General features: G+C 44.8%; 1 protein-coding gene across 2 annotated transcripts in view; it reads left to right on the top strand.

Moving 5' to 3' along the window:
• Window positions 1-22,490: 22,490 nt before the first annotated feature.
• TMEM132B (transmembrane protein 132B) overlaps window positions 22,491-26,663 on the top strand; it is a 676,739-nt gene continuing 672,566 nt past the window's right edge. For both annotated transcript variants that reach the window (XM_074205372.1, XM_074205371.1), the window contains exon 1: window positions 22,491-22,551. In XM_074205372.1, coding sequence (XP_074061473.1) covers window positions 22,494-22,551 — 58 coding nt within the window. In that variant the 5' untranslated portion in view covers window positions 22,491-22,493. The remainder of the gene's footprint in view (window positions 22,552-26,663) is intronic.

The raw sequence follows: 26,663 nt of genomic DNA, 5'->3' as shown, positions 1-26,663 counted from the left end.
ATAGCTCTATATTAATTTTTTTAAGTTTTTTTTTTTTTTGCAAAGCAATGGGGTTAATTAAGTGGCTTGCCCAAGGCAACACAGCTAGGTAATTATTGTCTGAGGTCGGATTTGAACTCAGGTCCTCCTGACTCCAGGGCTGGTGCTCTATCCATTGCGCCACCTAGCTGCCCCATCTCTATATTAATTTAATGGTGCAGTTGATAAAGCACTAGGACCTGGAGTCAGGAAGACCTGAATTCAAATATTTACTAGCTTTGTGACCCTGGGCAAGTCACTTCACACCTCAGTTTCCTTCTCTGTCAAATGAGCTGGGAGAACGGAATGACAAACCACTGCAGTATCATTGCCATGAAAACCTCAAATGAGATCACAAAGAGTTGGATACTAGTAAAAATGACTGAACAGCAACAACAACAAAATGTTAAATTTAATATCTACATATTAAATATTTAATCTTGGCTGCTTGGGATACAAAGAGGTTAAATCTCTTGCTCAGGATTATTTAACCTGTATATTTTGGAGGTACGACTTGTCCCTAGATCTTTTTTTGGTTCCACAGTGTTCCATATTGCCTCTGGAGAAAGAATAATAAATATGAAATAAAACTAAGTTTTGAACTTGCTAAAAGCAAAAAAAAATGGCACTAAGATTTTTGGGACACCCTACATCTGTAAAAGTGAACACTTCTATAGGACCTCAAGGCCTACAAAACATTTCCCTCATAGCAGCCTTATAACATAACAGCTTTCAGGTTAATCGAAATCTCTAAGTTAAGAGGAGGCTTGTCAGAATCTGCCCCTGACCATGCCAGCCCTCCTGCTGGGCTGAGACAGGGGAAAGCAAACTATGAACATAAAAAACTTGAAGTGATGGGAAATCAATTGACTTGGAGAATGGTCAAATCTCTCTGCACTCCCTCTCTGCAATCTAGCTTCTTTTTTTTAAAATTATTTTTTAAAATCTAAATATATTTTTTCAGAGAACAAAAATCCATTTTCTCTCCTTCCCACACATCCCTCTCTATTAAAAAAAAGAGATAAGCAAAACCCTTACCAATTATGCATAGAAAAGCAAAACAAATTGCCACATTGGCCATATCCAAAAATGTGTGCTCAATCTGAAGCCAAGTCCATCACTTCTGGGGATGGAGAGCAGGAGGGCAGGAGGTTTATCTTCTGTAACAGGATTATTGTGTGTGTGGATCAGAGTTCTTAAGTCTTTCTGAGGTGATAGAAGGTTACAAGATAATCATGTTGTTATTGTATACATTGTTCTCCAGGTTCTGTTCACTTCACTCTGCTTGAGTTCGTATAAATCTTCTCATGTTTCTCTGAAACGATCCCTCTATTTAGCTAACTAGCACAGTGGATAGAATTCAGGGATGAAGAAGACCTGAGTCCAAATTCAACCTTAGCTGCATATAAACGACATCACTTAACCCTCTGTTGGCCTCATTTTCCTCATCTGTAAAACACCTTCTCTTGTGAGGATCAAGTGAGATGGTATTTCTAATTTTTGTAATAATATTTATTAAACCTATCCCAGTGCCTGGCACCTGGTAAGCACTAGATAAATGTTAACTATTATTATTAGTCATTTCTGCATTCTGGCTTCTTCTCTGAAGAGTGACTTCCCAGTCCCAAATTGCCTCTCTGGCAACAGGGCTTCACATTCATCATCGGTCCTTTGGATTGTGAAGTACAGCAGACAACACGGACCCCATTCCATGCTGGGGTTTTTTTCCCTGCTCCTTTTTCTGCTATTTCACAACCTGGCTTCTCAGCTTGGGTTGTGTGTGACTGACTCTCTTTCTCAATGTTCCTCTCTTCCTCCCCCTCAAACTATTCTTCTTCCCACCTTTGCTTAATCACCGGCATAGAATGTAAGTCTGTCTCCCATGAAATGTGAGGGAGATATTTCAAATATTCTTATTCCTACTTTCCCCTTGAGGGAAACCAGAGCCTGGAGAGGCAAAGGGATTTATTCAATAATCACACACCAGAGATCTTTTGATTGACAAGGAGCTTTAGCAAATGAGAATATGTTTTTCTTCCCAGAAGGGAGCTTGGATTTCACAAGTCATGCCTTTAATACTAAAGAGTCAGGCTCTTTTTTTTTTTTTTTTTTTAGACTTCATAGGATCACAGATTTAGAACTGGAGGGGGATACCTCACAACATTTCTAATCCAAAAGCCTTCTTTTTATAGAGTAGGGAACTGTGCCCCAGAGAAGTTAAGTGATTTATCTAGAGTCACACAGCAAGTGAATCATACTCAAAATTTGAATACAGATACTCTGAATCAGAATTCTTGTGTTTTTCTCACTATACCGTAGTTGCCTTATTTTTAATGTCTTAAACCATGGGAATTACTAGCCATAGTGGGTTCAAATCCCACCTCAGATAGTAGCTGTGTAGCCTGCATTAACTCTCCATTTTTTCAACCATAAAATGGGGCTAATAATGGTATCCACCACCCAGGATTGTGGGTCATGTCAGAATATCTGAATGTAAAATTTCTATTCAGCTCTGTTTTTTTTTTCAATATTAAATGCTTGAAAATTCCCAATTTCATTAAATTTCATTTTCTTGCTCTAGAATTCTATTATTTAACTAGATAGGTTATTCTTGGTTGGGTAGCTAGGTGGCAAAGTAAATAGAGTGCCAGCCTAGAGTCAAGAAATCCTCTTCCTGAGTTCAAATCTGGCCTCAAACACTAGGTGAGTGAACTAGGGAAAATCACTCAGTCCTATTTTTTCACAATTTCCTCATTTGTAAAATGAACTGGAGAAAAAAGTGGCAAGCAACTCCTCTATTGGTCAAGAAAACCCCAAATGGGTCACAAAGTCAGAGGTTATTGAAAAATGCCTGAAGAACAATTCTAGGTCTTTTGCCTTCCAGAGCAGACTATTGCAAGGCCTCCACTGTTTGATTGTGGTAGTTGCTAAATCTTGTGTGAGCCTGACTGTGTCTTCGTAGTAACTGAATGGTGCCTTTCTGGCTGCTTTCATTATATTCTTCTTGACCTGATAGCTTTGGATTTTGACTATATTATTCCAGGGAGTTTTCATTTTTGAGATTTTTTTTAAGATAATTCATTTTTTTGATTTTTTAGTTTTTTGACTAATTTTTTGATAGTCTCAGGGAATAATTAGTTTCTACATAACCAAGTTAAATTTTTAAGGAATTATTTATCTTCAGTGAGGATTTTGTACTTCTTTTATCACTTGACCCATTCTTATTTTTACAAATTAATTTATTCAGTATATTTTTGTGCCTCTTTTGCCAGTTAGCTAATTCTAATATTTAAAGAATTATTTTCTTTTGTGCTTTTGTGACTCTTTTACTAAGCTGTTAATTATCTTTTCATAGTTTCCTTATATTACTTTCATTTCTTTCCCAATATTCCCTCTACCACTTACTTGTTTTTTAAATAATTATTTTGCTTTAATGATTTTTTTTCTTTACTTCTTCAATCTAGTTTGACTTGTATCCAATACACATTTTTTTGAGGATTTATATGTAGATGTTTTCAAGTCATTGTCAACTTCTGAGTTTGTGTCTTGAGTTTTTCTGTAATCTCAGAAAATTTTTATAATTATTATCTTTGTGGTGGTTGTTTGTTCATTTTTCTAGCCTATTTCTTGACTTTGGACTTTTTATTAGGGCTGGACTCTGCTCACTTTCAAGACAACTGGCCTGAGCCAGCCTTTAATTCTTTTTTTTTTTTTTTTTTAGGTTTTTGCAAGGCAAACGGGGTTAAGTGGCTTGCCTAAGGCCACACAGCTAGGTCATTATGAAGTGCCTGAGACGGGATTTGAACCCAGGTACTCCTGACTCCAAGGCCGGTGCTTTATCCACTACGCCACCTAGCCGCCCCTCAATCTTTAATTCTTTAATTCCTTTTATAAGTAAAGTGTTCTGTATTCTTTTTTTATGTTTTTTGTATCTTTCTGCTATTTTCATAGTTCATTGGTAAGTTTTCAAGGGGGTGGGATCTAGGAAGAGGTCTGTCTGGGCACTGTCCTCTTGGTCTTTGCAAGATGGACCCTGTTCCCTCTCTTGACCACACACAACAACTCCTCTTTGCCCTGGAGGTAGTATGTGACAGAACTACCAGATGGTACCTAATCCTGTATCTGGGGCTAATACAGGGGTCCTCTAGGATCTTCTGACTGTCCCTGGGTGTTGCCACAGAGCACTGCTGCCATTGCTGGGGCTGCTCCCACCCCAGTGTTTGCAGATTTCTCTTTATGCATTCCTAAGCAGTTCAGGAATGGAAAAATGACTCAGTGTTACTTTTTCTTGACTTTGGAGACAGAAATTCAGTTTGGTACATTTTGGGGATTGTTTTGGAAGTTGCTTTGGGTTGTTTTGGGTTATATTGAGAGAGTTTAGCAAAAGGTCTGGCAATTTTGTTAGGATCAAATGACTTAACAATTTGCAATCTTTAAAACACAATATAAATGTTAGATGTTCTTCCTGCAGTGTCATCAGAATCATTTAATGAATTTGAAGTTAGTTCATTCCTTTTTCTGGCCATTAATTAATTTGTTTTAAATTTCACTCATTATATTTGCCACCTACATGGCCTCCTCTGCATTTCTTCTAAAAAATATGATTCATGAGTCTGAAGATTTTTTTTTTCCTGCTAAAACTTTAGGAAAATCTTGAATTGTTCCACAAAAGTCAAAGATGGCCTGTCTGGTCTGTCTCCTCACTCCCTACTAAGGTTTCAGATGAGAAGATGATTCTGGCTCATCATTGGCTCAAATGAGATGCGACAAACAAGGAAATTCTAAGCTTTAAACTCCTTTGAGGGGAATAGCTGTTGCCTAGCAAGGTGGATGAATGAATCATTGGGCCTTATTTATCTACTCCCATTTGTATAATTCACAACTATTATGCTATATGTGGTGGGGACATAATTATTGATGTAGCCCCAAGGAGCTATAGGGCTTTGCAAACATTGAATAACTAATTAGCATCAATCCTGTTGAGGTACCCAATCCTATCTCATTTGCCCGCAGGAAGCTCCTTTGGCCCAAGACCAAAAAATAAATATACTTTAGGAGAGAAATTCACAAGGGCAGAAAATATATGTGGGGATATTGGAGAGGGGAAAACTGGAGAAGAAAGGAACTCAAGTGTACTCCCCCTATTTAATTCAGTATGCATGTATGACTACCCTGAGTAAGGAGCATGGTGACTTAGAGATCCTGACTCATTATAAGTGTCTTTAACCTTGTGTCCCAGGCCAGTCTTTAGGAATGAAGGCTGCAGAAAAGGCCCTGATCTGCACTGATGGAGGAGATTCATCAGAGAGTTCCCAGTTCCTATTCAGATGTGCCAGGCAGAATGTATGATGCAGAGGGCAGAGAGACAGGAAGATCTGGGTTCAAATCCTTCCTCTGGCACAGCATGACTGTGATTTGGCAAGTAAACTAATCTCTCAGAGCCCCAGGCAATTTAGATGTGCTTGCCTGTGATCTCTCTCTCTCTCTCTCTCTCTCTCTCTCTCTCTCAATCTCTCTCCTCCTTTTCTCTGTCTCTTTCTTTATCTTTCTTTCTCTTCTCTGGCTCTCTAGCTCTCTTCTATCTCTTTCTTTATCTCTCTTTCTTCTCTGTCTATATCTCCCTCTCTCTATTTCTGCCTCTCTATTTTTTCTGTCTCTTTCCTTTATCTCTTCTCTCTGTCTGTCTCTCTCTCTCTACTGTTTCTTTCCCTTATTTCTCTTCTTTCTCTCTCTCTGACTCTGTCTCTGTCTCTGTCTGTCTCTCTGTCTCTCTGTCTCTCTGACTCTCTCTCTCTCTGTTTCTCTCCCCCTAATTAGAAGTTGCTGGGGCAGCTAGGTGGCAAAGTGGATTTAGCACGGGCCCTGGACTCAGGAGGACCTGGGTTCAAACCTGATCTCAGACACTCAATAATTGCCTAGCTGTGTGACCTTGGGCAAGTCACTGAACCCCACAGCCTTAAATAAATTTAAAAAAAGAAGTTGCTGAAAAGAATCTGGAAAGCATTAAAAGAGTGAATTAATTTATTTGAAAATTTCCTGTAATAGAGGTAAAATCACATGGGTTCAGTTTTTATCCCTGTATGCTGTGCATTGGATGTGGATACAAAGACAAAACCCCAACTTTTCTCTCCTCAAGGAGTTTACATTCCATGAGAGAAGAGGGAGGGGAAAGAGAGACAGAGACCTGTGTGTGTGTGTGTGTGTGTGTGTGTGTGTGTGTGTGTGTGTATGTAAAATCAAAAAAGCCTTCCAGGGAGGAGGTGGCAAATGAGCAGAGCTCTGAAGGAAGACAGGGCTTTTGAGAGGGGTAGATGAGGAAGAATCCCATTTTCGACCAGGGGGAAAACTCTGGATCTGGAGACTGGAATTAGCAATCTAGACTGTCTAGAGTGTCGAGTCTAGGGAAGAGAGTCATATCAGATGAAGAGGAACAGAAGGTTCTTTTGCTGGGCCTCTGAAGTTTGTCTTTTTACCCTGCCCAGGACAGTCCCCTCTCTGGACCTCAGTTTCCTAATATGTAAAAATAAGAGTTGGGTTGATTTCTAAGGTCCTTTCCATCTCCAAATGCAATGCTCTAAGTGAATTGAACAGAACCAGGAGAACACTACACAGAAACAACGATTTGATAATGATGATCAACTCTGAAAGACTCAGTGACTCTAATCAATACAATCTAAGACAATCCAAAGCATTCATGATTAAAGATGAATTTTTATTACTATTGATTAAATTCTCCCCAGAATAGAATCCCTAGAATCAGTGATTAAAATTCTCACTCCTGAGGGAGAATTGATGACCTCTGAAAGCAAAAAGAAGCATATGTTTTTTCCAACATGACTAATATGGGGGAAAAGAATAGGAAAAAATAAATTTAATATTCTTGTGATACCAGCCTGTGTGCATAGATTTCAAATTACACAGGTATTCAAGATCAGATGTGTTGAATCCTGCAGTGCAGTGTCCTACCAGACAGATAAAATTGTTTAGTAAAACAAAGACAGTACAATAGCATGTAGATAATGTTAATATGTGGTTTTCTAAGTCAACATATTGCTCATAGAAAGTTTTCTGTACCTAATCGAATTTAATGAAGGCAAGAGCACTCAGCATTACCTTTTGGTCAAATTGATTTTGCTTGACTCTATATTTGTTTCAAGAATTTTTTTTCTTTTTTTTTCAATGTGGGGGTAGTGGGAGGAAGAAAAAAATTAATGCATGTTAATTGAAAAAATAATTTAAAAAATGAGTCAATCAACAAATATTTAAAAGTACTTCGTAACTGTCAGACCCATTGATAAGGACTGGTGACACTAATAGAAAGGAACACAGTCCTTACCCTCAGGGAGTTTACATTCCAAAGGAAGATAACAAGGAAAAGGCAGAGGAAAAGTTGGGGTAAGATTAATGGGGCAAGAGGAGATACCTGTGCTGGTTTGTAGAGAAAGCCCACAGAGGCTTCCTGGAAAGGAATAGGCTGGTCTGAGCATTTCCCTTAAAAATGGAACATGGGGTGGGGCAGCCAGGTGGCGCAGTGGATAGAGCACTGGCCCTGGAGTCAGGAGGACCCGAGTTCAAATCCAGCCTCAGACACTTAATAATGCCCTAGCTGTGTGACCTTGGGCAAGTCAGTTAACCCCATTGCCTTGCAAGAACAAATATAAAAAATTGAACATCAGGGAAGGAGCAGCCAATTGGAGAAAGGGGCAACTGGGATGTTGGGGGTGGGGTTATGTGTGGGGGAGGGGGAGACTGTTTCCAATGTGAGAGGCCCAGGGGCAAACTGTGGCATGAGAGGGAAGGCCCAGGAATGAAGTCAAAAAAATGAGGGAAAGAAAAAGAAAAAAGACAAAGGACAAAACACTCAAACTGAAACAATGCAGCTCTTTAAAATGGGGAAGAAACCCTCAAACCCCTCACCAGCAGGGTAGTGGCTGCAGTGAGTGGAGTTCTTTCTGACTTAGAGTGAAAATAACCTGGGTTCAAATCCTTCATTTTTTACTCTGGGCAACCTCTTTTTGTTTCACCCTTTTCATCTGTCGCATGGGATGAGTAATAATAATGAAAATGAACATTTATGTAGTCCCGTGTTAAGTGCTTTTCAGCCATTATCTCCTTGCACCCTTACTACAGGCCTGGGAGCTCGTTGCTGTTATTATCCTCATTTTTATTGTTGCTGCTCTTCAGTTGTTTTCAGTCACGTCTGACTTTTCATGATCCCATTTGGGCTTTTCTTGGCAGAGTTGCTGGAGCGGTTTGCCATTTCCTTCTCCAGCTCCTTTTATAGATGAGGAGACTAGGGCAAACAGGGTGAAATGACTAACCCAGGGTAACACAGTTAAGGGTCTGAGATTAAATCTGAACTCGGGTCTTCTTGACTTCTGACTCGGGGTTCTATCCATTGTAGTCACAGGACTGTGAGGATCAAAGGAGAAGTAAAATATATGGCGAGAGTTTGCAATCCTGGGTTTATAGAAATATTAGATATTATTTTTACTGCTGCTAGCATCATTATGGAGGGGTTGATTCTATTCTGGGGAGAATACAGGCCATCAAACCCAATTCTCTACAACTGTTCCACCAGGGTGAAGTAGAGGTGAGAGTCTGAGGCAGGCACACCGTTGCTGAAGTTGTAGCTTAAGGCAAGATTTCAGACTTTGTCCCTACCAGTTTTCTGAAGCTGCAATGCCTCTTTCAGGTTATGACTTCCCCTTTGTTATTGCCCATCAATCAAAACCTATGAAACCTCTCTCCAGATGTTCCCTCTCCCTGGGGAATTGGCATTTAAAGCCTTACTTTTCCTTATGGCATAAGAAACTTTGACCCTGGACAAAGGGATTTCCAGAGGTAGTATAACTGAGAAGATGGTGGTGAGGTCAGGATCGCCTATGTTCAAGCCTGGCCTCTGACCTTTCTCATTGTGTGATCTGGGCAAGTCACTTAATTTCTCAGGACTCCTTAAATTGGAATCTGTAAGCTGGTTTAAAAAATATTTTGAGAGCTATACTGCAATATAACTGGTTTCCTTGTACTCCTATGCCTTTTCTTTTATGAATTTAAAGACCTGATTCTGAGAAGGGGGTCAAGACTGCCAAAGGGGCCTAGGACACAAATAAGCATACTGTATATTAGCTGACAAGTCACTTTTCTAGTTCTGTAAGTGAAGGGGCTATACAGGTAAGGTTACAACCACTCCCTCTGACCTCTCTCAGAGGGAGAATTATCAGGCACCAACAGGTTAGGAGGGTTCTTTGGAGTGGGGACAAGAAGGAAGACACCCATCCAAATAATTTTCTCTGCATTGTCCCTAGCGTGCTGGCACTATTCAATAAAGGGATGAGGTTGGGGATGCCATTGTCTAGTATTTACTACTCTTGGGAAGTCCTCTCTATTTCTTTATGTTTATATTCACCCCATGGTTAGGTAGTGCAGTGGATAGATCACTGGCCTTGGAGTCAGGAGGATAGGAATTTGAATCCAGCCCCAGACTCTTGCCATTTACTAGTTGTGTGACTTGGGCAAGTCACCTGGAGTCAAGAGGACCTGAGTTCAAATCCAACCTCAGACACTTAATAATTGCCTAGCTGTGTGACTTTGGGCAAGTTACTTAACTCCATTGCCTTAAATAAAATTTTTAAAAAAGAGTGAAGGAAAAACATCAAATGTTCACCATAAGGTCCAATAAGAATGAACTGTTCCTAAATGTGTTCTATATTCTATGCTTGGAACGATGCCCCCTCCCCTTCTGTTGAATTACACCCATCTTTTAAGGTCTAATATTGCAACTTCCCAGCAGTTTTCCTTGATTTCTCTGTAATACCTTTCAGATCCCCATCAATTGGGGAATGACTGAATAGAGTTGGTTATTGTTGCTTGTCCTCTGTTCTTAAAGAGGACCAGGACAACAGAAAGGTGATGCCGTGACTTGCAGGTGAATTGGATTTAAGCGAGGGAGGGCTGTGCAAAGCTACCAGTCTTACTTTCTCCTTCAGAATCATTTGGGTCCAGTGGCCAGATATAGATCAGGATGACTGGAGATGGTACCAGAGCTGAATAGGATAACAATGTGATTGCCCTAAGAAATGATAAAGGGAACGGTTTCAGAAATACTTGGGAAGACTTGTATAATGATACAAAGTGAAGTGAGAAGAACCAGGAGAATAAAAACAATATTAATAAATAACAAAAATAGTAAATTAGTAAATAGGAAAGTATGAAAGATCTAGTAATTCTAATAATCACAGTGACCCACTACTAAGCCAAAGGATTAATGATAAAACATGCTGTCCACCTTCAGATGGAGAACAGATAGATTCAGATTACAGGTTGAAACATATATTTTTAATTTTTTGGATGTGGTTAATGTAGGAATTTGTTTTGTATATATGTGTTTTTTTTTAGGTTTTTGAAAGGCAAACGGGGTTAAGTGGCTTGCCCAAGGCCACACAGCTAGGTAATTATTAAGTGTCTGAGACCAGATTTGAACCCAGGTACTCCTGACTCCAGGGCTGGTGCTTGTATATATGTTTTAAATGAGTTTTGTTTCTCCCATCTTCTCAATGGCTGGGATAGAGATAGGAAGAAAATTTTGAATAAAAAAGAATAAAATATAAACATCTCTTCTTTGGCCTCACAGAGGACTTTGTTCTGTCCCTCTCCAGTTAGCCAGTAAGCATTTATTAAGCACCCTACTATGTGGCAGCACCCACTATGAACCACACACACACACACACACACACACACACACACACACATGAACTATTGTACAATATTAAATGTTAGAGTTATGTTTGTCTTCTCCAAGTAGTTAGAGAACTCCACAGTTGTGTAAACTTTGTATCACTCTCAGTACTGAATATGGCTCTAAGTGCACAAATAGGAGATGATTAATAAATATTTATTAAATAATTAAATGGCGCTAGTTAGTGAAAAAGCTGCAGTCTTACCTGGGGAGGAATCAAATCTATCCAAAGTGGAATAGACAGCCTGAGGAGATGCTTACTGTGTTCCCCATCAGTGGTGACCTTCAAAATGGTTTTCAGGGGATGAAGTTAGGAGACATGTATAGTATGGCGTGGCTCTGGGCACTCACTCACCCCTCCTCTGGTTTCCATCTGTAGGGTGACAGGATCTCCAAAGTCTCTTCTAGCTCTGAATATTCTGGGGGACTAAGGATGGAAAACAAAAGGGCTCCCTCCCAAGTTATTCCTCCCAGGTCTTCAACAGTGATGCTGCAGGGTTGTCCTGGGAACCTTAGCATCTTCCCTGACTGCAGTAATAGCCAAGACCGCTAGAGGGGAGGCTTACTCTTTGCTTGGAAATCAGGAGCCTGGCAGGCTGCGAAGCCTTGAGAGGAGAGGCTTAGGACTGGAGTCAGATAATGGAAGTGGGGCTCCTGGGTCTCACCTCCTTAGACCCATATAGAGCCACAAAGGACCTCCAGAGTCGTCTCTGCCAACTGACCTCCATCCCAGAATTACAGACTATCACAGCTGGAAGGGCCTTTGGAGATCCCCTAGATCAACTGCTTCATCTTATGGGGGGTGGTGGTGATTGGGGAAACTGAGGCTCAGAGAGGGGGAGAGATTTCTTTATGCAGTTCCTGTTTCCTGGAGAGCTGATAATTCTGTCACCAGCCATGATGGAAGGTCCATGAGAACATTTTTTCGATTTGGGAAGGTAGGAGGAGGTGCAGGAGAGACTTTTTGGAAAAGAAATGCCCCCGACCCTCCCCAATATTGAAGTTGTGCTCCAGGACTATTCATAATGATGATCATAGTCATTTGCAAAACACTTTAAGCTTTACAAAGAGTTTTCCCAGCAACCAACCCATGAGGTTGAATGTTAAATATTTTATCCCCCCAAAGACTGAAGGTTAGACAGGTGAAGTGATTTGTTCATGGTCACTCCATTGGTAGGTGCCAGAGGTTGGATTCAAAACCATATTTTTTGCCTCCAGGTTTAGGACATCCAGTCCATAGAGTTGCCTCTGGCTGTGACTCCCAGGGTTAGGTAGCTCCTCTCTGAGAAAGGGACCAGGAAATACCAGTGAGTTGGCCTTGAGATTCAGAGGAATTCAGAATAGAAGGGCTCTAAGAGATCATCAGATCGAATCTACCCATTTTACTGAAGAACAAACATATTTTCTGAGAAGGTCAGTATCTTTCTCAGGTTAGAGGCAGAAGCCTGACAAGAACCCCAGTAACTTAGCTCCTTGTTCAATATTTTCTTCTTGAATGACAGAGAAGTATGTTATTCTCTGAATAAGGAACATGAAAAGGCAGGGATGAAGAGTTAGAAATAGTATTCTAACTTAGAACACTATTTTTGTTATGAATGTCTTCCTCTAGTCCTAAGGTTTTCTGACTGGATCTCAACTATCCAAATTCCTTTTTTGAGGGGATGAAGGAGGAGAAGTCAATTTGGGCATCTGGAACAGAAGGTATCGCTATACAATAGCATATACATTTAGTTGCCACTTATTGTGTACAGAGCACTGGGAAAGTATGAGTTTGAGGGAGAGTCTAGAAAAAGGATAGCCTAGATAAACAATCTGAAGGGGTGGGGAAGAGGCCTAGAAAGGGGATGAGTAGTCTAGAAAGGAGCTAGCTGGTTTAGAAGAGTCATAGGTGGTACAGAAGGAGACTGGACAATCTAAAAGAATCGGGAAGCATTTAGAAGCTAGATAAACCAGCTCTAAGGGGGGTAAGTAGTCTAGGAGAATGCTGTTGTTATCTTGTCCTTCATCCTCAAAGAGGACGGAGACATCAAGGAGGTGATGCCACGCCATGCACATGAACTGGATTTGAGGGAGGGGGAGGGGCTGTGAAAAGTCACCGGCCTCACTTTCTCCTCTGGGGCCATCTGGATCAAGTGGTTGGACTTCAATCAGGACAACTGGAGATGGCCCTGAATGTGAAGCAATTGGGATTAAATGACTTGTCCAAGGTCTTACAACTAGTAAGAGCCAAAGAAAAGCTTTTTCGATGGAGTGGAATGGGGGAAGGCAAGGGGGAATGAGTGAGCCTTCATTCTCATCAGAAATGGCTCAGAGAGGAAACAACATACACACTTAATAGGGGGAGGAAATCTATCTTACCCTAGAGAAAAATGAGAAGAAAGGAATGAGAGAAGGGGGAATGGGGGAATAGGTGATAAAAGAGAGGGAAGATGGTGGGAAAGGATACTCAGATACAACACACTTTTGGACAGGGCCAGGATGAAAGGAGAGAGAGAGAATAGAACAAATGAGAGTGGGGAGGAACAGAGTGGAGGGAAATACAGCTTGTAATAGCAACTGTGGGAAAATTATTGAAGCAACTTCTCTGGTGGACTTGTGATAAAGAAGGCAACTCACCCCCGAGACAGAGCCATTGGAATCTGAACACAGACTGAAGTACATTTTTTTCTCTCTCTCACTATTCTTGAGGTTTCTCATCTTCTTGGGGGGGGAGGGGGTTTATGTTTACTCTTATAACAAAATTATTGTAATAATATAAAATAAAGAAAATAAAGAAAAGAGTCAAGTGTCTATGGTCAGATTTGAACTCCAGCCTTCCTGACTCCACAGCTGGTGCTCTGTCCACTGAACCACTGAGGAATAAGCAGTTCTAGAAAGGGGGATGAGTAGTCTAAAAAGAAGTAAGGACTTAAGAAGGGAGATAGTTGTGGGGGGAGAAGTCTAAAAGGGCATAAATTATCTAGAAGGGGTATAAATAGTCTAGAAAGGGGATAAACAGTAGAGAAAAGGGGCAGAGAGTCTGGAAGGGGATAAATAATCTGGAAGGGGCATAAATCCGGAAGGTGGATAAATAGTCTTCTGAGCCCTGAATAATTGTCTGTTGAGCAAATTGAAGACTAAGTTAATAAGCATTTATCACACACCTACCACATGCCAAGAATTGTGTTTTATGCTGAATAAGATACAAATATAGAGAACTAAAAGTACACTGTTTTATAGAGAAATCTCGATTTAGAACTGTGACTTGACAAAGGTCATGTAGCTGGTTAGTGTAAAGGGAAGCATTTGAATATAAATCTTCCTGACTCTAAGCCCAATATTTGTCATTTGATGCCCCATTGGCTCTACAGGAGCATAGATATGGAGATGGAAGGGAATTAGACATGAGTCTCATTATACAGATGAGGAAACTGGGATCAAGAGAGGTGGAAGTAATCTAGGGAAAGGAAGGGGGGGGCAATAATCATTTATATTGCACCTACTATGTGCTAGGAACAACTTTACAATTATTAACACATTTGGTCCGCATTAACACCCCTGGGAGGTAGGTTCTATCATGATCACTATTTTACAGAAGAGGAAGCTGAGGCAGTTTGGTTAAATGACTTGCCAAGAGTCACACTGCAAGTAGGCATCTGTGGTTGCATTTGAACTCGGGTCTTTCTGGTTCCAAGCCCAGGGCTCTGTATACCAAGGTATCCACCTAGTGGCCTCAAATTGATTTCTGTTCCAAAGCATAACTTCAATCTTTCATGCATCAACTACAGCAAAGGGGGCAAAGACCCTTGAAATGTAAGCAGAAAGTTTCTTACTTCAGGGAGCAGAGATGACTTTGAAGGATGGGCAGAATGGAAGAGGCAGACAGGGAGTTCATCTCTCACTAACAAACCTTTGAGGGAGTAGAGTCTAGTGTGTGTTCTTGGAGATGGGAGTGGTCAGAGTATCATCCAGTTTGGTCAGAGCATGGAGTATGTGGAGGGAAGAAGTTCCAGATAAGGCTGGAAAGTTCAGATAAGGAAAGTGCTACCACACCAGAGGTGTCTGAAGATGTGTGTCCTTCCTTCTTGAAGAAGCAAACCTAATACATCAGGGAGGTGATGTCATAAGAGGCATGTGAATTGTATTTAATTGAGGGGATGTTGTGCAAAACCTCATTTTCTCCTCTAAAGCCATCATATGAATCAGTAAGACTGGAGATAGCCCTGGATTCAAGGCAATCAGAGTTAAGTGACTTGCCCAAGGTCACACAGTCAGTAAATATCAAGTGTCTGAGGTTGGAGTTGAACTCAGTTTCTTCATTTGCACAATGAACTGGAGAAGAAAATGGTGCACTACTTCAGCATCTCTGTCAAGAAAACCCCAAATACAATAATAAAGAATTAGGCAGGATTAAACAACAGCAACAAGAGTTAGTACTCAGGGTTTGAGGTCAGAGAATGTCTGTAAACTTTAGCTCATTATTCAACATAGTTATTCTCCCCATTTCATTGCTTTACATTCACTTCTTACCCCTTTTCTTGTGAAGATGGAAAACCTATTTGAACAAAGGAAGGAAACTGAGTCAAGAACTTTGCATGTGGGTGGTCCTGCCATTGAATCTTGAGTGTGAATGAGTGATTCCAGGAGGGCAGAGAGACAGAGCAAAGCTCTTAGAAGAAAAAAAGAATAAACATGCTAGTGGGGAAGATAGAGGACTTGCTTTGGAATGGAAAAAACTTGAATGGAAAGCTTCCTTCTGTCATGTTCTACTTTTGGGACCCTATAGGAGAAGCCCCAGGCAACTCACTCTCAAAGACATAGTATTAGTATTGTATTGGAAGAGGGAGTTACCTTACTAAATGTTCTCTTTGAAAATGAAATCACAGATCTGTGCCCCACTCCCTCCCTACAACCTCCCCTAAGCTAACATCTACCCAGTGATTTAAGGTTTGTAGAAAGGACTTTAGTATGGGGGCCCAGAGCATTCCAAACTTTCTGTGGTCTAACCCATCTCTGTAGCCCAGCCAAATTTACAGTTGAGTAGTAAAACTTTAAAAAACATAAAATCAATTACTCAGGAGTGATATAGGGGCATCACCTTGTGGGCTTTTAACTGAAGGGATTGGAATTTTGGAAATGCAGCAGAAAAGAAATGATCTTAGTAGCCTGCAAAGTATGGAGTCCAGGGCTTTGCAATATTTTGCAACTCTTTAATTCATTCATGCATGCATGTAGGCATCCATCTATCCATCCATTCCCTACTCAGGAAACTCCAGTGGCTCTCTATTGCCTCCAAGAGCAAATTCAAAGCACTCTTTTTGGCATTCAAAGCCCTTCACAACTTAGCCCCTTCCATTTTTCCAGTCTTATTACACATTATTTCCCAATGCATACTTTTCTATCCTCTTGGTTGTTCCAGGGTGTCAGACACTCCAGCTCTTGGCTCCAAGCATTATCTCTGGCTCTCCCCCAGCCTGGACCTCTCTCTCTCTCTCTACTCCAACCCAGGACCTCAGTTAAAATTTCACTTTCTACAGGAAATCTTTTCCAACCCTGGATTTCAGTGATTTTCCTCTGTTGATTATTTCCTACTTATCCTGTGTATAGCTTCCTTTCTATGTATTTGTTTGCACATTCTCTTCACCCCTAGATTGTGGACTCCTCGAAGGCAGGGACTGTTTTGCCTCTTGTCTTCCCTGCATAAATCTTTATTTTGCTTTGGACATGATGGCGATGTTTGTTCTTAGTTCTTTTTTTTTTTTTTAGGTGTTTTTTTTTGCAAGGCAAATGGAGTTAAGTGGCTTGCCCAAGGCCACACAGCTAGGTAATTATTAAGTGTCTGAGACCGGATTTGAACCCAGGTACTCCTGACTCCTGGGCTGGTGCTTTATCCACTATGCCACCTAGCCGCCCCTGTTCTTAGTTCTTGAAGACCACCATGCCATCAGGGAGGTGATGCCATGACATGCATGTGAATTGGATTTGAGTGAGGGGGTGCTGTACTCACTTTATCCTCCAGAGCCATCTGGGTCCAGTGGCCAGATATAAATCAAGAAGACTGGAGCTCCCCTCCATGGCTAGGCAATCAGGTGAAGTGACTTACCCACACAGCTAGTTAGTGCCAAGTCTCTGAGGTCGGATTTGAACTCAGGTTCTCCTGACTTCAAGACTGGTGCTCTATTCACTGCACCATTTAGCTGCCCATAGGGAGTAGGGAATACATGAACAAAGGCCCCAAGATGTGGAGACAGTGGTGAGATGGTGAGTTGTCCTCTTTGTTTGGAGAGTGAAAAAAGGGAAGAGAATGAAAAGAGTGAGATAAAACTGATTGAAGTTAGGTTGACCAAGTATTTGTTTTCAGAGGATTGAATTGAATAGAAATTTAGGTTTGGTAGCAAGAGGCTTCTGTGTGTTCTGGAGATAGAGACTGGGAAAGACCAAGATCTCCTATCCATACCCACAATCTGAGGCTTCCTAGTGAAGTGAAAGTGACTTTGGAAGGCAAATTCTTCCAAGTCAAGATCCCTCTAAGTCACAATTATTTCTTGTATATTTTGAATTTATTTACCTGAGTATTTATCCCCCCCATTTCCCAGTAAAATATAGCTCCATGAGGCAGGGATTAGGTCTTTTTTTGAATATCCAGGACCTAGTCCAGTCACGAGGACCTTTATTTTTGTTGTTCAGGTGTGTCTCACTCTTCATGACCCCATTTGGAATTTTCTTGGTCATGATATTGTAGTGGTTTTGACCTTTCCATCTCCAGCTCATTTTACAGATGAGAAAACTGAGGCAAACAGAGTGAAGTGACTTGCCTTTATAGGAGACCATTTATAAATGTTTGCTTAATGGAACTGGATAAATTTGAGCTAAAAGGGACATTAAGAAGTCATTGAATCCAACTTCATTTTATATACAAGGAAGCTGAGGCTCAGAGGCTAGCTGACTTGCCAAGGTCACATAGGTGATAGCAGAAGGGTGATGTGAATCCAGGTCTGCTGGTCCCAAATCCAGGACTCTCTCCTAAATTGCTCTTCCTAATTCAGTCAGAGGGAGAAAGATGCTATGTTGGGCAGCTGTGGGCAAAACTAGTTCAGTTCTAGGAGGGTTATGACCATGGATGAAATTTTTTGATAGTAAATAATGAAAAGTGTTTACTGAAGCATGGGATCAAACCTGCTGATGAGGTTGGGGATCTTCTGAGAAATAATAGTGAGAAAATGGACTTTGATTTTAGTGTCTTCTTTATTTGCTAAAGAAATCCTTCCTTGCTTCTTTCCTTTCACCTTCCTTTCCTGTCTCCCTTTCTACTTCTCTCCCTCCTTTACTTTCTTTTTTCCCATCCTTACTTCTCTCCTTTCTTCCTCCCTCATTTCTCTCTCCCTTTCTCTCTCCTACTTGCTTACCTTTCTTCCTTTTTTCCTTCTTTCTTCCCTTCCTCCTTCCCTTTCTTCCTTCTTTCCTTCCTTCCTATTTCCTCTCTCCTTCCTTCCTCTCTTCCTGTTTCTCTCCCTCCCTCCCTCCTCCCTTCCTCCCTCCCTTCCTCCCTTCCTCCCTCCCTCCTTCCCTCCCTTCCTTCCTTCCTTCCTTCCTTCCTTCCTTCCTTCCTTCCCTTTCTTCCTTCTTTCCTTCCTTCCTTCCTTCCTTCCTTCCATCCATCTCTACAGAAGATAAGACTTGAGAATCAGGAAAACCTGAATTCAAATCTTATTTCAGATTTGCTCCCTCTGGGGAAATCATTTCACCTTTCTCAGTCTTAGTTTAAAAATGGGGATAATAGCACCTATTTGACATGATGGTTATGAGGATCAAATGAGATAACATGTAAAGGGCTTTGTGACCTTTAAAAAGCCACACAAACGCCAGCTATTATTCTTATTTTCATTCATTCATCTATTCACAAAATATTTGTTAAACACTTAGTTTGTGCCAGTTTCTGTTAAGTGCAGAGAAAAAAAGGGCAGAGAGACTCAAGTTTTGCCCTCTGGCCTCTTGGGGTGCCCTGTCAGACTGGGAATTCAAGCCTTTTGAATCCCCTTCCTGAACTTCCCTCTGACCCTGATATGACGACTGCATCCATCACTTCAGACTGCTCCTACCCTGGCCACAGAACAAAGCCCATCCCTGTCTGCAGTCTGCTCGCCTCTTAACACAAGAGTCAGCGATGGGCTCGGAGTCAGGAAAACCTGAGTTCAGATTCGGCATCAGGCACTTAGTAGCTTGTGTGCCTGGCAGATCACTTAACTCTTGTAAGAATGAGAGGGTTGGAGAGGAAGGGTTGAAGTCTCTTCAAGCTTTAAATCTGTGGTTCTATGAATTCCTCCCCCATCCGAAGCCCTGCTTATAGAACAACCCCTTCATTCTGGTGATGAGAATAGGATTACAGATTTAGAACTGAGAGTGCTTAGCTGCTGTCAAGTCCGGCCCCTTAACTTTCCAGATGAAGAGACTGAAGTCCAAGGGTTGCCAATATTATACAACAATTTTTGTGGTGGGATTAGAACTCAGATCTGCCTGAAGCCAAAAGTGGATATGACATGAGGCCTTTGAAATACAGTCCCAACTTCATACTAACTCTCCATTTTTTTTTTTAGGTTTTTGCAAGGCAAATGGGGTTAAGTGGCTTGCCTAAGGCCACACAGCTAGGTAATTATTAAGTATCTGAGGCTGGATTTGAACCCAGGTACTCCTGACTCCAAGGCTGGTGCTTGCCACTTAGCTGCCCCCTAACTCTCCATTCTTAAATCAATGATTGATTGCCCTCTGAACACAGAAGAGTCAATCTCTGTCCCCCTGGGGGTGGGGGCGGGGGGGGGCAGGACTGCTGGGAGAGCAAAGGTAATAACTCAGAGTCAGTCCATCTCTTCTAATGGCGAAACTCCAAAGCCCCAGCTCCTCTTCCCTCCAGCACCACAACCCTCTCCTCTCTTCATCCCCAGCCCTCCTAGTTTCCAAGCCCATTTGTGACATGAAAGCTGCAGCAGTTGTGACAGTGTTGGTAAGAACTGGGCCAATTTTCATCAGAGACCCGAAAAAAGGTGTTTTGCATCAGGTTGGGTTGGGCTGAGAGGAGAACCTCATTAGCAGGGAGTTGCAGCCTGGACAATCCCCATATCTCTCATAATTAAGGGCCTCTTCCGTTCAAAGCTACCTGTAGCTCAGACACAGCTCTCCTTGGTTTTTATTATTATTATTATTATGTATATGGGGAAAAAAGAATTTGGGAACTGCCTCTTTTTATGTGTCTATTCCAGCTAATGAGCTTCTGTCCAGACTAATGAACCAGGTGCGTGGGTCCCCCTTCTGGTTTCTTCTCAGCCTCAGCCCCCAGCTGCGAGGAGGTGAAAGAATGTTCTTCGGGATAGAACTTAGCTGGCGAAGGGAGGGAGATCTGGTAACAATGGAAGCCTCTTGTTCCTGAGCTTTGTGATTTCAAAGGAAGACTTTCTGGTCTGTCACAACAGCCTTGGGAAGGAGGGTGGGGGATTATCTTAGTTTTCAAATGAGGAAAATTGAGGCACACTTAAATGATTTAGGATGCCTGAGCTAAAAAGGATGAGATCATCATAAACCCAGAGAGAGCTGGAAAGGATTTTAAATTTCATTTAGTCCAGGAAGACTCTTCTCCCTGAGTTAAAATTTGGCCTCAGACACTTACGAGCTATATGTCCCAGGGCAAGTCACTTAACCCTGTTTGCCTCAATTTCCTCATCTGAAAAGTGAGCCAGAGAAGGAAATGGCAAACAGCTCCAATATCTTTGCCAAGAAAACACCAAATCTGACTTACTAGCTGTGTAATGCTGGGTAAATCACTTAATCCTGTTTGCCTTAGTTTCTTCATCTGTAAAATGAACTGGAGAAGGAAATGGTAAAGTGCTCCAGTATCTTTGCTAAAAAATGTCAAATCTGACTGTCAATACTTACTACCTGTGTAATGTTGGGCAAGTCACTTAACCCTGTTTACCTCAGTTTCCTTCTCTGTAAAATAAGCTGGAGAAGGAATGGTCATCTACTCCAGTATCTTTGCCCCAAATCCATCCAATCTGACCTTAGACACTTGTGTAATGATGGGCAGGTTACTTAACCCTGTTTACCTCAGTTTCCTCATCTGTAAAATAAGTTGGAGAAGGAATGATCATCTACTCCAGTATCTTTGCCCAAAATCCATCCAATCTGACCTTAGACGCTTGTGTAACGATGGGCAGGTCACTTAACCCTGTTTACCTCAGTTTCCTCATCTGTAAAATAAGCTGGAGAAGGAATGGTCATCTAGTCCAGTGTCTTTGCCCAAAATCCATCCAATCTGACCTTAGACACTTGCTTGTTGTGTAACGATGGGCAAACTGCCTAACCCTGTTTATCTCAGTTTCCTCCTCTATAAAATGAGCCGGAGAAGGGAATGGCAGACCACTCCAGTGACTTGACCAAGAAAACCCCAGATGGGGTCATGAAGAGTTGGACGTGATTGGAGCGTCTGAACAATATCAAAAGCTCCCATTTTAGAGCCGAGAAACTGAGGCTGAGAGACGTGGCTGTTCTATTTGAAGCAGGATTCCGAGACTAGCACATTGGACCATACTGCCTTTGCTTACGGTACAAACGGGGAAACTGAGACGCAGGGCTGAGACTGTGGGCTGAAAGGGATGCTAGAATGAGAGAAGTCATCACTAGAAGGAAGCAGTTCACAGTTTTCGTTTTACCGAGAGCAGAGTGGAATCCCAGAGAAGAGGAATCATTTGGCCAAGGTCAAGCTGCTGGATCGTTTCGGAGCCGGGGCTTGGCTTAAATACATGGTACATGGTGTTGCCTGAGCTAAAGTCGGTGGCGAGTCAAGGCTGGGCTCTCTGGGCAGGTCGGGCTTCCTCGGGGCAAGATGTCTAAATTGCCCCCCTCCCCGGCTCTCCTGAGTCCCTCTCGGGTGCTGGCCACTCTGCCCCAAACCCGAGCTGGGTTCCCCGAAGCCGGCAATCCTTTCAGGCTGGAGAAGGCAAGCGGGGAAGCAGGGATACGGGTGGGCCATGGCTAAGACGGGCCAAAGTCCGCTCTCTGAGGGTGGGGGAGGGCGCGCTCAGGGCGTGCTGCTCTGGTCCGGGCCTGTGGACCCTCGGCAGGAGCGACCACTCCTCTGGAGAGACTTCCTCGCCTTCCCCAGGCGGGATCGCTCCGGGCCTCTTCTCCAGTGCGCGGTCTGAGCTCCCCAAAGTTGGGTCCCGCGGAGGGCAGCCCCCTGCCCGTGGGCACAGCGGAGGGGCACGGCGGTGCTCGGCTCTGCCCCCAGCCGAGCACAGAGGGGCTCCGGGCGCAGAGCGCGATGCGGGGCGCGGGGGTCCCGGGCGCCCGGAGCTCCGCCCCGCGCCGGGCCGGGCCGGCTCGGCCCCTCCCCTGTCGGCCGGCCCCTCCCCCGGCCGCTGGCGGGGCGGGGGGCCCTGGCAGGCTGGCAGGCTGGCAGGCTGCTGGGGCGGCCAGAACGGCGGCGGCGGCGGCGGCGGCGGCTGTGCGGGCTCGGGCGCCGCCGGGCCGGCATGGGACGGCGCGGGGCGGGCGCGGGGACGCCTGCGGGCGGGCTGCGCTCGGGCTCGGGCGGCCGCGCACCCACTCCGGAGCGCCGGGGAGCCGCCGGGGCCGCGGGGCGCTGAGCGCCAGCCGAGCCGCCGCTGCGTCTGGGGAGGAGCCGCCGCCGCCGCCGCCATGCCCGGCGGGGCTCGCTGAGCGCCCGGGACCGCACGGGCCCGCGCCCCCCGGGGCCGCCCCCGGCGCCATGCCGCCCCGCGCCCCGCTCCGCCTGCTGCTGGCGCTCGCCGCGCTCTGGTGCCCAGGTAACGGTGGCCGCCGGCCGGGGGCGTGGGGTGTGGGCAGGAGCGCGCGGGGGACGTGGGTGTGTGCGGGAGCGGCTGCCCCGCGGCCCGCGCGGCGCGCAAACTTCCCTCCCGCCGACAAGCCGGAGCCCCCCGGCCCCCATTCACAGCCGCGGCAGCGCGGGTCCCGGAGACCCCCACGGAGAGAGACCCCCACGGAGACCCCCGGAGACCCCCACGCCCTCCCCGTGCTCCGCGCCAGCGGAGGTGCTGGGAGCCTCGGGGGGCCGGACCCCGGCTCGGAGCGGCGGGCGGGCACGGGCTGGGGTCGCGGGAGCCGGGGCTGGGGAGGACTTGGGGCGGCACCGGCGCCCCGCCCGGCCCGCTCTCCCCAGAGCCCTCGGTGCGAAGGGGCGCTGGGGCACGAGGAAAGGGGGACCTTTTCTCTGGCTTTCTTGTTTGGGCTTCTCCCACCTCCCTCCCTCTGTGGGACCCCCTTCATCCCCCCACTACACACAGACACACACAGACACACACACACACACACACAGACACAGACACACAGACACACGCGCACACACAGACACACAGACACAGACAGACACAGACACACAGACACAGACGCACACACGCACACACACACAGACACAGACACAGACACAGACACACAGACACACACAGACAGATTTCTGGCCAAGCGGGTCATGGGCTCCCTCAGAGCAAGCCCTCGGCCCCGGAGGCAACAGGAGAAGCCAGGGCTGGGATGGATGGATGGAGGGATGGATAGAGGGATGGATGGAGGTTTCCAGCAGTGGGTGGCAGCAGCGTCTCTCCTTATCTCTTCTGCCACTGGACTCCCTCCCCTAGAGGACTTTCCCTAGAGATTTGGGTTGGGGGTGACAAGGGACTGAGGCAAAGGGCATCCGGGGTCCTGGATCACTCCTGCCTTGACCTCCCCTTCTCCCCACCTGTATGTCTGCTCGGATCTCCTCCCCCCTCCAGCTCAGAGGGGCTTCCAGCTGCACCGTGAGCAAAATAGTCTTTAAATACAACCCCTTTCCTTGTTTGATTAGATTTCTCAAACATGACCCCCTTCTGCCCCCCCCCCCCCCCTTCTGACCTATATTTCTTCTGTCTGGAATGGAGGTGATTTAAATCTGTAAATCCAAACCCCATCCCCAGAAAGAGACCGCAGCCCCCAGGGAAGACAGAAAGCAAAGAGGACTCAGTCTCTGCTTTTAATGACGATAATAGTCCTAATGGGAAAATTCCCTTAGTCACTTTGCTGGGGGCCAGGAACCAATCTGAGCAGTTGCCAGCTCTGGGTGAGGACAGATTAGACTTTTTTTTCTTTTGGTCTCTGTTGTTGGGGACTTATTTTTTCCCTTCTCTTTAAAGTGTACCCACCTTTGGGGGAGTTATTTTAGCAGGCTGAATCTGGAGACAGCTTGTCCCAAAATATCATCATACCCCCCCAATTCCTCCTATACCCTCCCCCACTCTCCCACTTTCGTAAGAAAGACAACCTCAAGGCACAGATAGCTTGGGGAGGCTTCTTTGGGGAATCCATGTGAATTTTCAGAGTCTGATTCTTTCCCTTTCTCCAGGGACACCTTTGCTATCACCTGGGAGAAGAGAATAGGGAGTTAGTCTCTTAGAAATTCTCACCCCATTTATAGAAGAAGGAAAAAATTCCCCAAACATGTAGAAAGCAAATAGAAAAACATATGTCTAACTTTTCTGCTATTTTGGTGTGATTGCTTTGGAGATTGAAATCAAAATCTTTATTTCGATATGACATGATCTATCTGCATGGAAAAAGTAATTCTTTTTCCCTCTGGTGCTGCCCTTAAGTGATGGAGATTTTTTTTCCCTCCTCCAACTAGGAGAGAATTTTTTCTCGAAGATGTTTATCAGCATTCATCTATAGCTCAGACTAGCTCACTGAGGCACCACAGTTTAGCAGGGATGATTCTCCCATCTGCTTTGCTAATAAGCAATAGATATCTATTTGGCTTTGAGCAAATCTTTATTTCGCCTCTCTCTCTCTCTCTCTCTCTCTCTCTCTCTCTCTCTCTCTCTCTCTCTCTCTCTCTCTCTCTCTCTCTCTCTCTCTCTCTCTCTCTCTCCCCATGCATGCCTACCTCCCCATACTGTGCAGAGAGGATGAAACAGTCCTGATTCAAGCATCCTGATTTCCTCTGTTTTTAGTATTTTCCATCAGGTTCAGATGCTCTTGAGGCTTGGTGGTGGAGAGGAAGTCTTTATTTCCCGAGAAAATGGGGTGACTCTCCCTCCCCTCCTTCCCCAATGGAAGAGGAGTCTGTTTTCAGTGAACCTTGGCTAAAGTTTTAGAGATGGGGTTTTTGAGGAGTGGGGGAGGGGACGGTGCTTGGAGAACTGGCCACTCTCCTGAGAAGGCTCCCTCCCCATCTCCCCCTCCTTCCTTCTCTTTTCCCCTCCCTCCCTCCCTCTCTCGCTCCCCTTCCTCTCCCCTCCCTTCCCCCTTAACTGAGCCCCTCAGCATCAAGTCTGCCTTCGGTGGTGGAGCCCCAGAAGCCAACCTTGGTGTTCTTCTCTGCCTTGGCAGTGCCTACTAGCCTTGCACCAATCCCTACCAGGGACCTGATCAGTACACAGTTTGGTACTTCCTATATTTAGCTCAGTTCAGGAGATGCTCTTAACAGTCACTCTGTCGCTAGAGATGGGGAAACCAAGCAGGGCTGAGATTGGTTTTCCGCACCCCCCCAGCTCTGTGGCTCTCTATGGGCAACACATGGGGGGGGGGCTTTGGTGAAAAGCTTTTGGCTTTCAGTTCTGTTATCTTGGCTAGCCCATCCTGCACCACAGTGTCTAAGGTGGCAGCTATCCTCCGTGGGGCTGAGCCGATCAGAGGCCCGAGGCAAGGGAATGCTCCTTCTCCCTGCACATTGCACCCGTTATCTCCGATTTATAATCTCTCCTGCGTGGGTAGCTGCCATGGCAAGAGCAGGGTGGGTGTGCTGCCTTCAGCCCTAGGAGCCCAGGCAGATGGAGTCTCACTTCTCCCCCCCCCCAGAGCCAATGCAGAGTCAGTTGGGGTCTGCAACTTGAACTCTGCCAGCCACTTTTGTGCCCACCCCCAGGGGGTACGGAGTCTCTTGCAAATGAGCAGCCCCCCTGCCAAGGTCCTCCCTGGTGCAAATGGACCCAGCCTGGGCCCCCTTCTTTGGCCTATTATGCTGAGTCTCTATTAAATCCAGAGTGGGTGGCACCGGATTGACAGAGGGGCTGTGTGTCCTACGCTCCTGCCTGAAACTCAGGGAAAGAGGGAGAGAGAAAGGGAGACTTCCCTCAGCCTAGCCTAGTGAAGCCGTCTTTTGTAAAACGGACGCAGTCGTTCTTCTCCCCACCTTTGAATACTTGAGGGGGTGGGTGAGAGTGGCGAAGAATAGAATCCTTGGTCTCATTTTCCTCTGAGAGCTAACCAGGCAGCCAGGATGGATGTCGCTGATTGGAAATGGGAGGGACTAGAATTGGGGGGCATGCAAATGATGGAGCCCCATAGACTGCCAGTGATTTAGTGTCCGAACAGGGAGGTTCCCAGGGTAAATCACTTCCCTTCCCACTGCTAAGCTCGGGGACCCCAGTGAGCCAAGTTCTTTATGTGCTGAGACGCTTTGAGGGTAACCGTGGAGGTGCAGGATGCTATGATTCAAGGGGAAAGAAAACCACTCCCCCTTGGCAGGGTGGCCAGGAAGGTGGTCCCTTGTGCCAGTGAGGGCCTCCCATGTCGGATTACCGAATCTCTGAGCTGGAAAGGACCCCAGTGGCCAACGAGTTCAACTGGCACCTTAATAAGAGATCCAGAGCTGATAGGGACCAGTTCAAATCCTTAAAATTATTATTATTTTTAGGTGAGGAAATTGAATCCCAGGGCAAGTCACTTTTCTCTGCTTGTCTCAGTTTCCTCATCTTTAAAATGTGTCGGAGAAGGAAATCTCTGCAAGAAAACATCAAATCTGAGCCCAGATACTTACACTCTGGGCAAGTCACTTTACCCTGTTTGCCTCAGTTTCTTCTTCTGTAAAATGAGCTGGAGAAGGAAGTGGTTAACCACTCCAGTATCTTTGCCAAGAAAATCCCAAATGAAG

The sequence above is a fragment of the Macrotis lagotis genome, chromosome X (assembly GCF_037893015.1).
Source record: "Macrotis lagotis isolate mMagLag1 chromosome X, bilby.v1.9.chrom.fasta, whole genome shotgun sequence".
NCBI lineage: Eukaryota > Metazoa > Chordata > Mammalia > Peramelemorphia > Peramelidae > Macrotis > Macrotis lagotis.
This window is presented reverse-complemented; position numbering and strand designations above follow the sequence as displayed.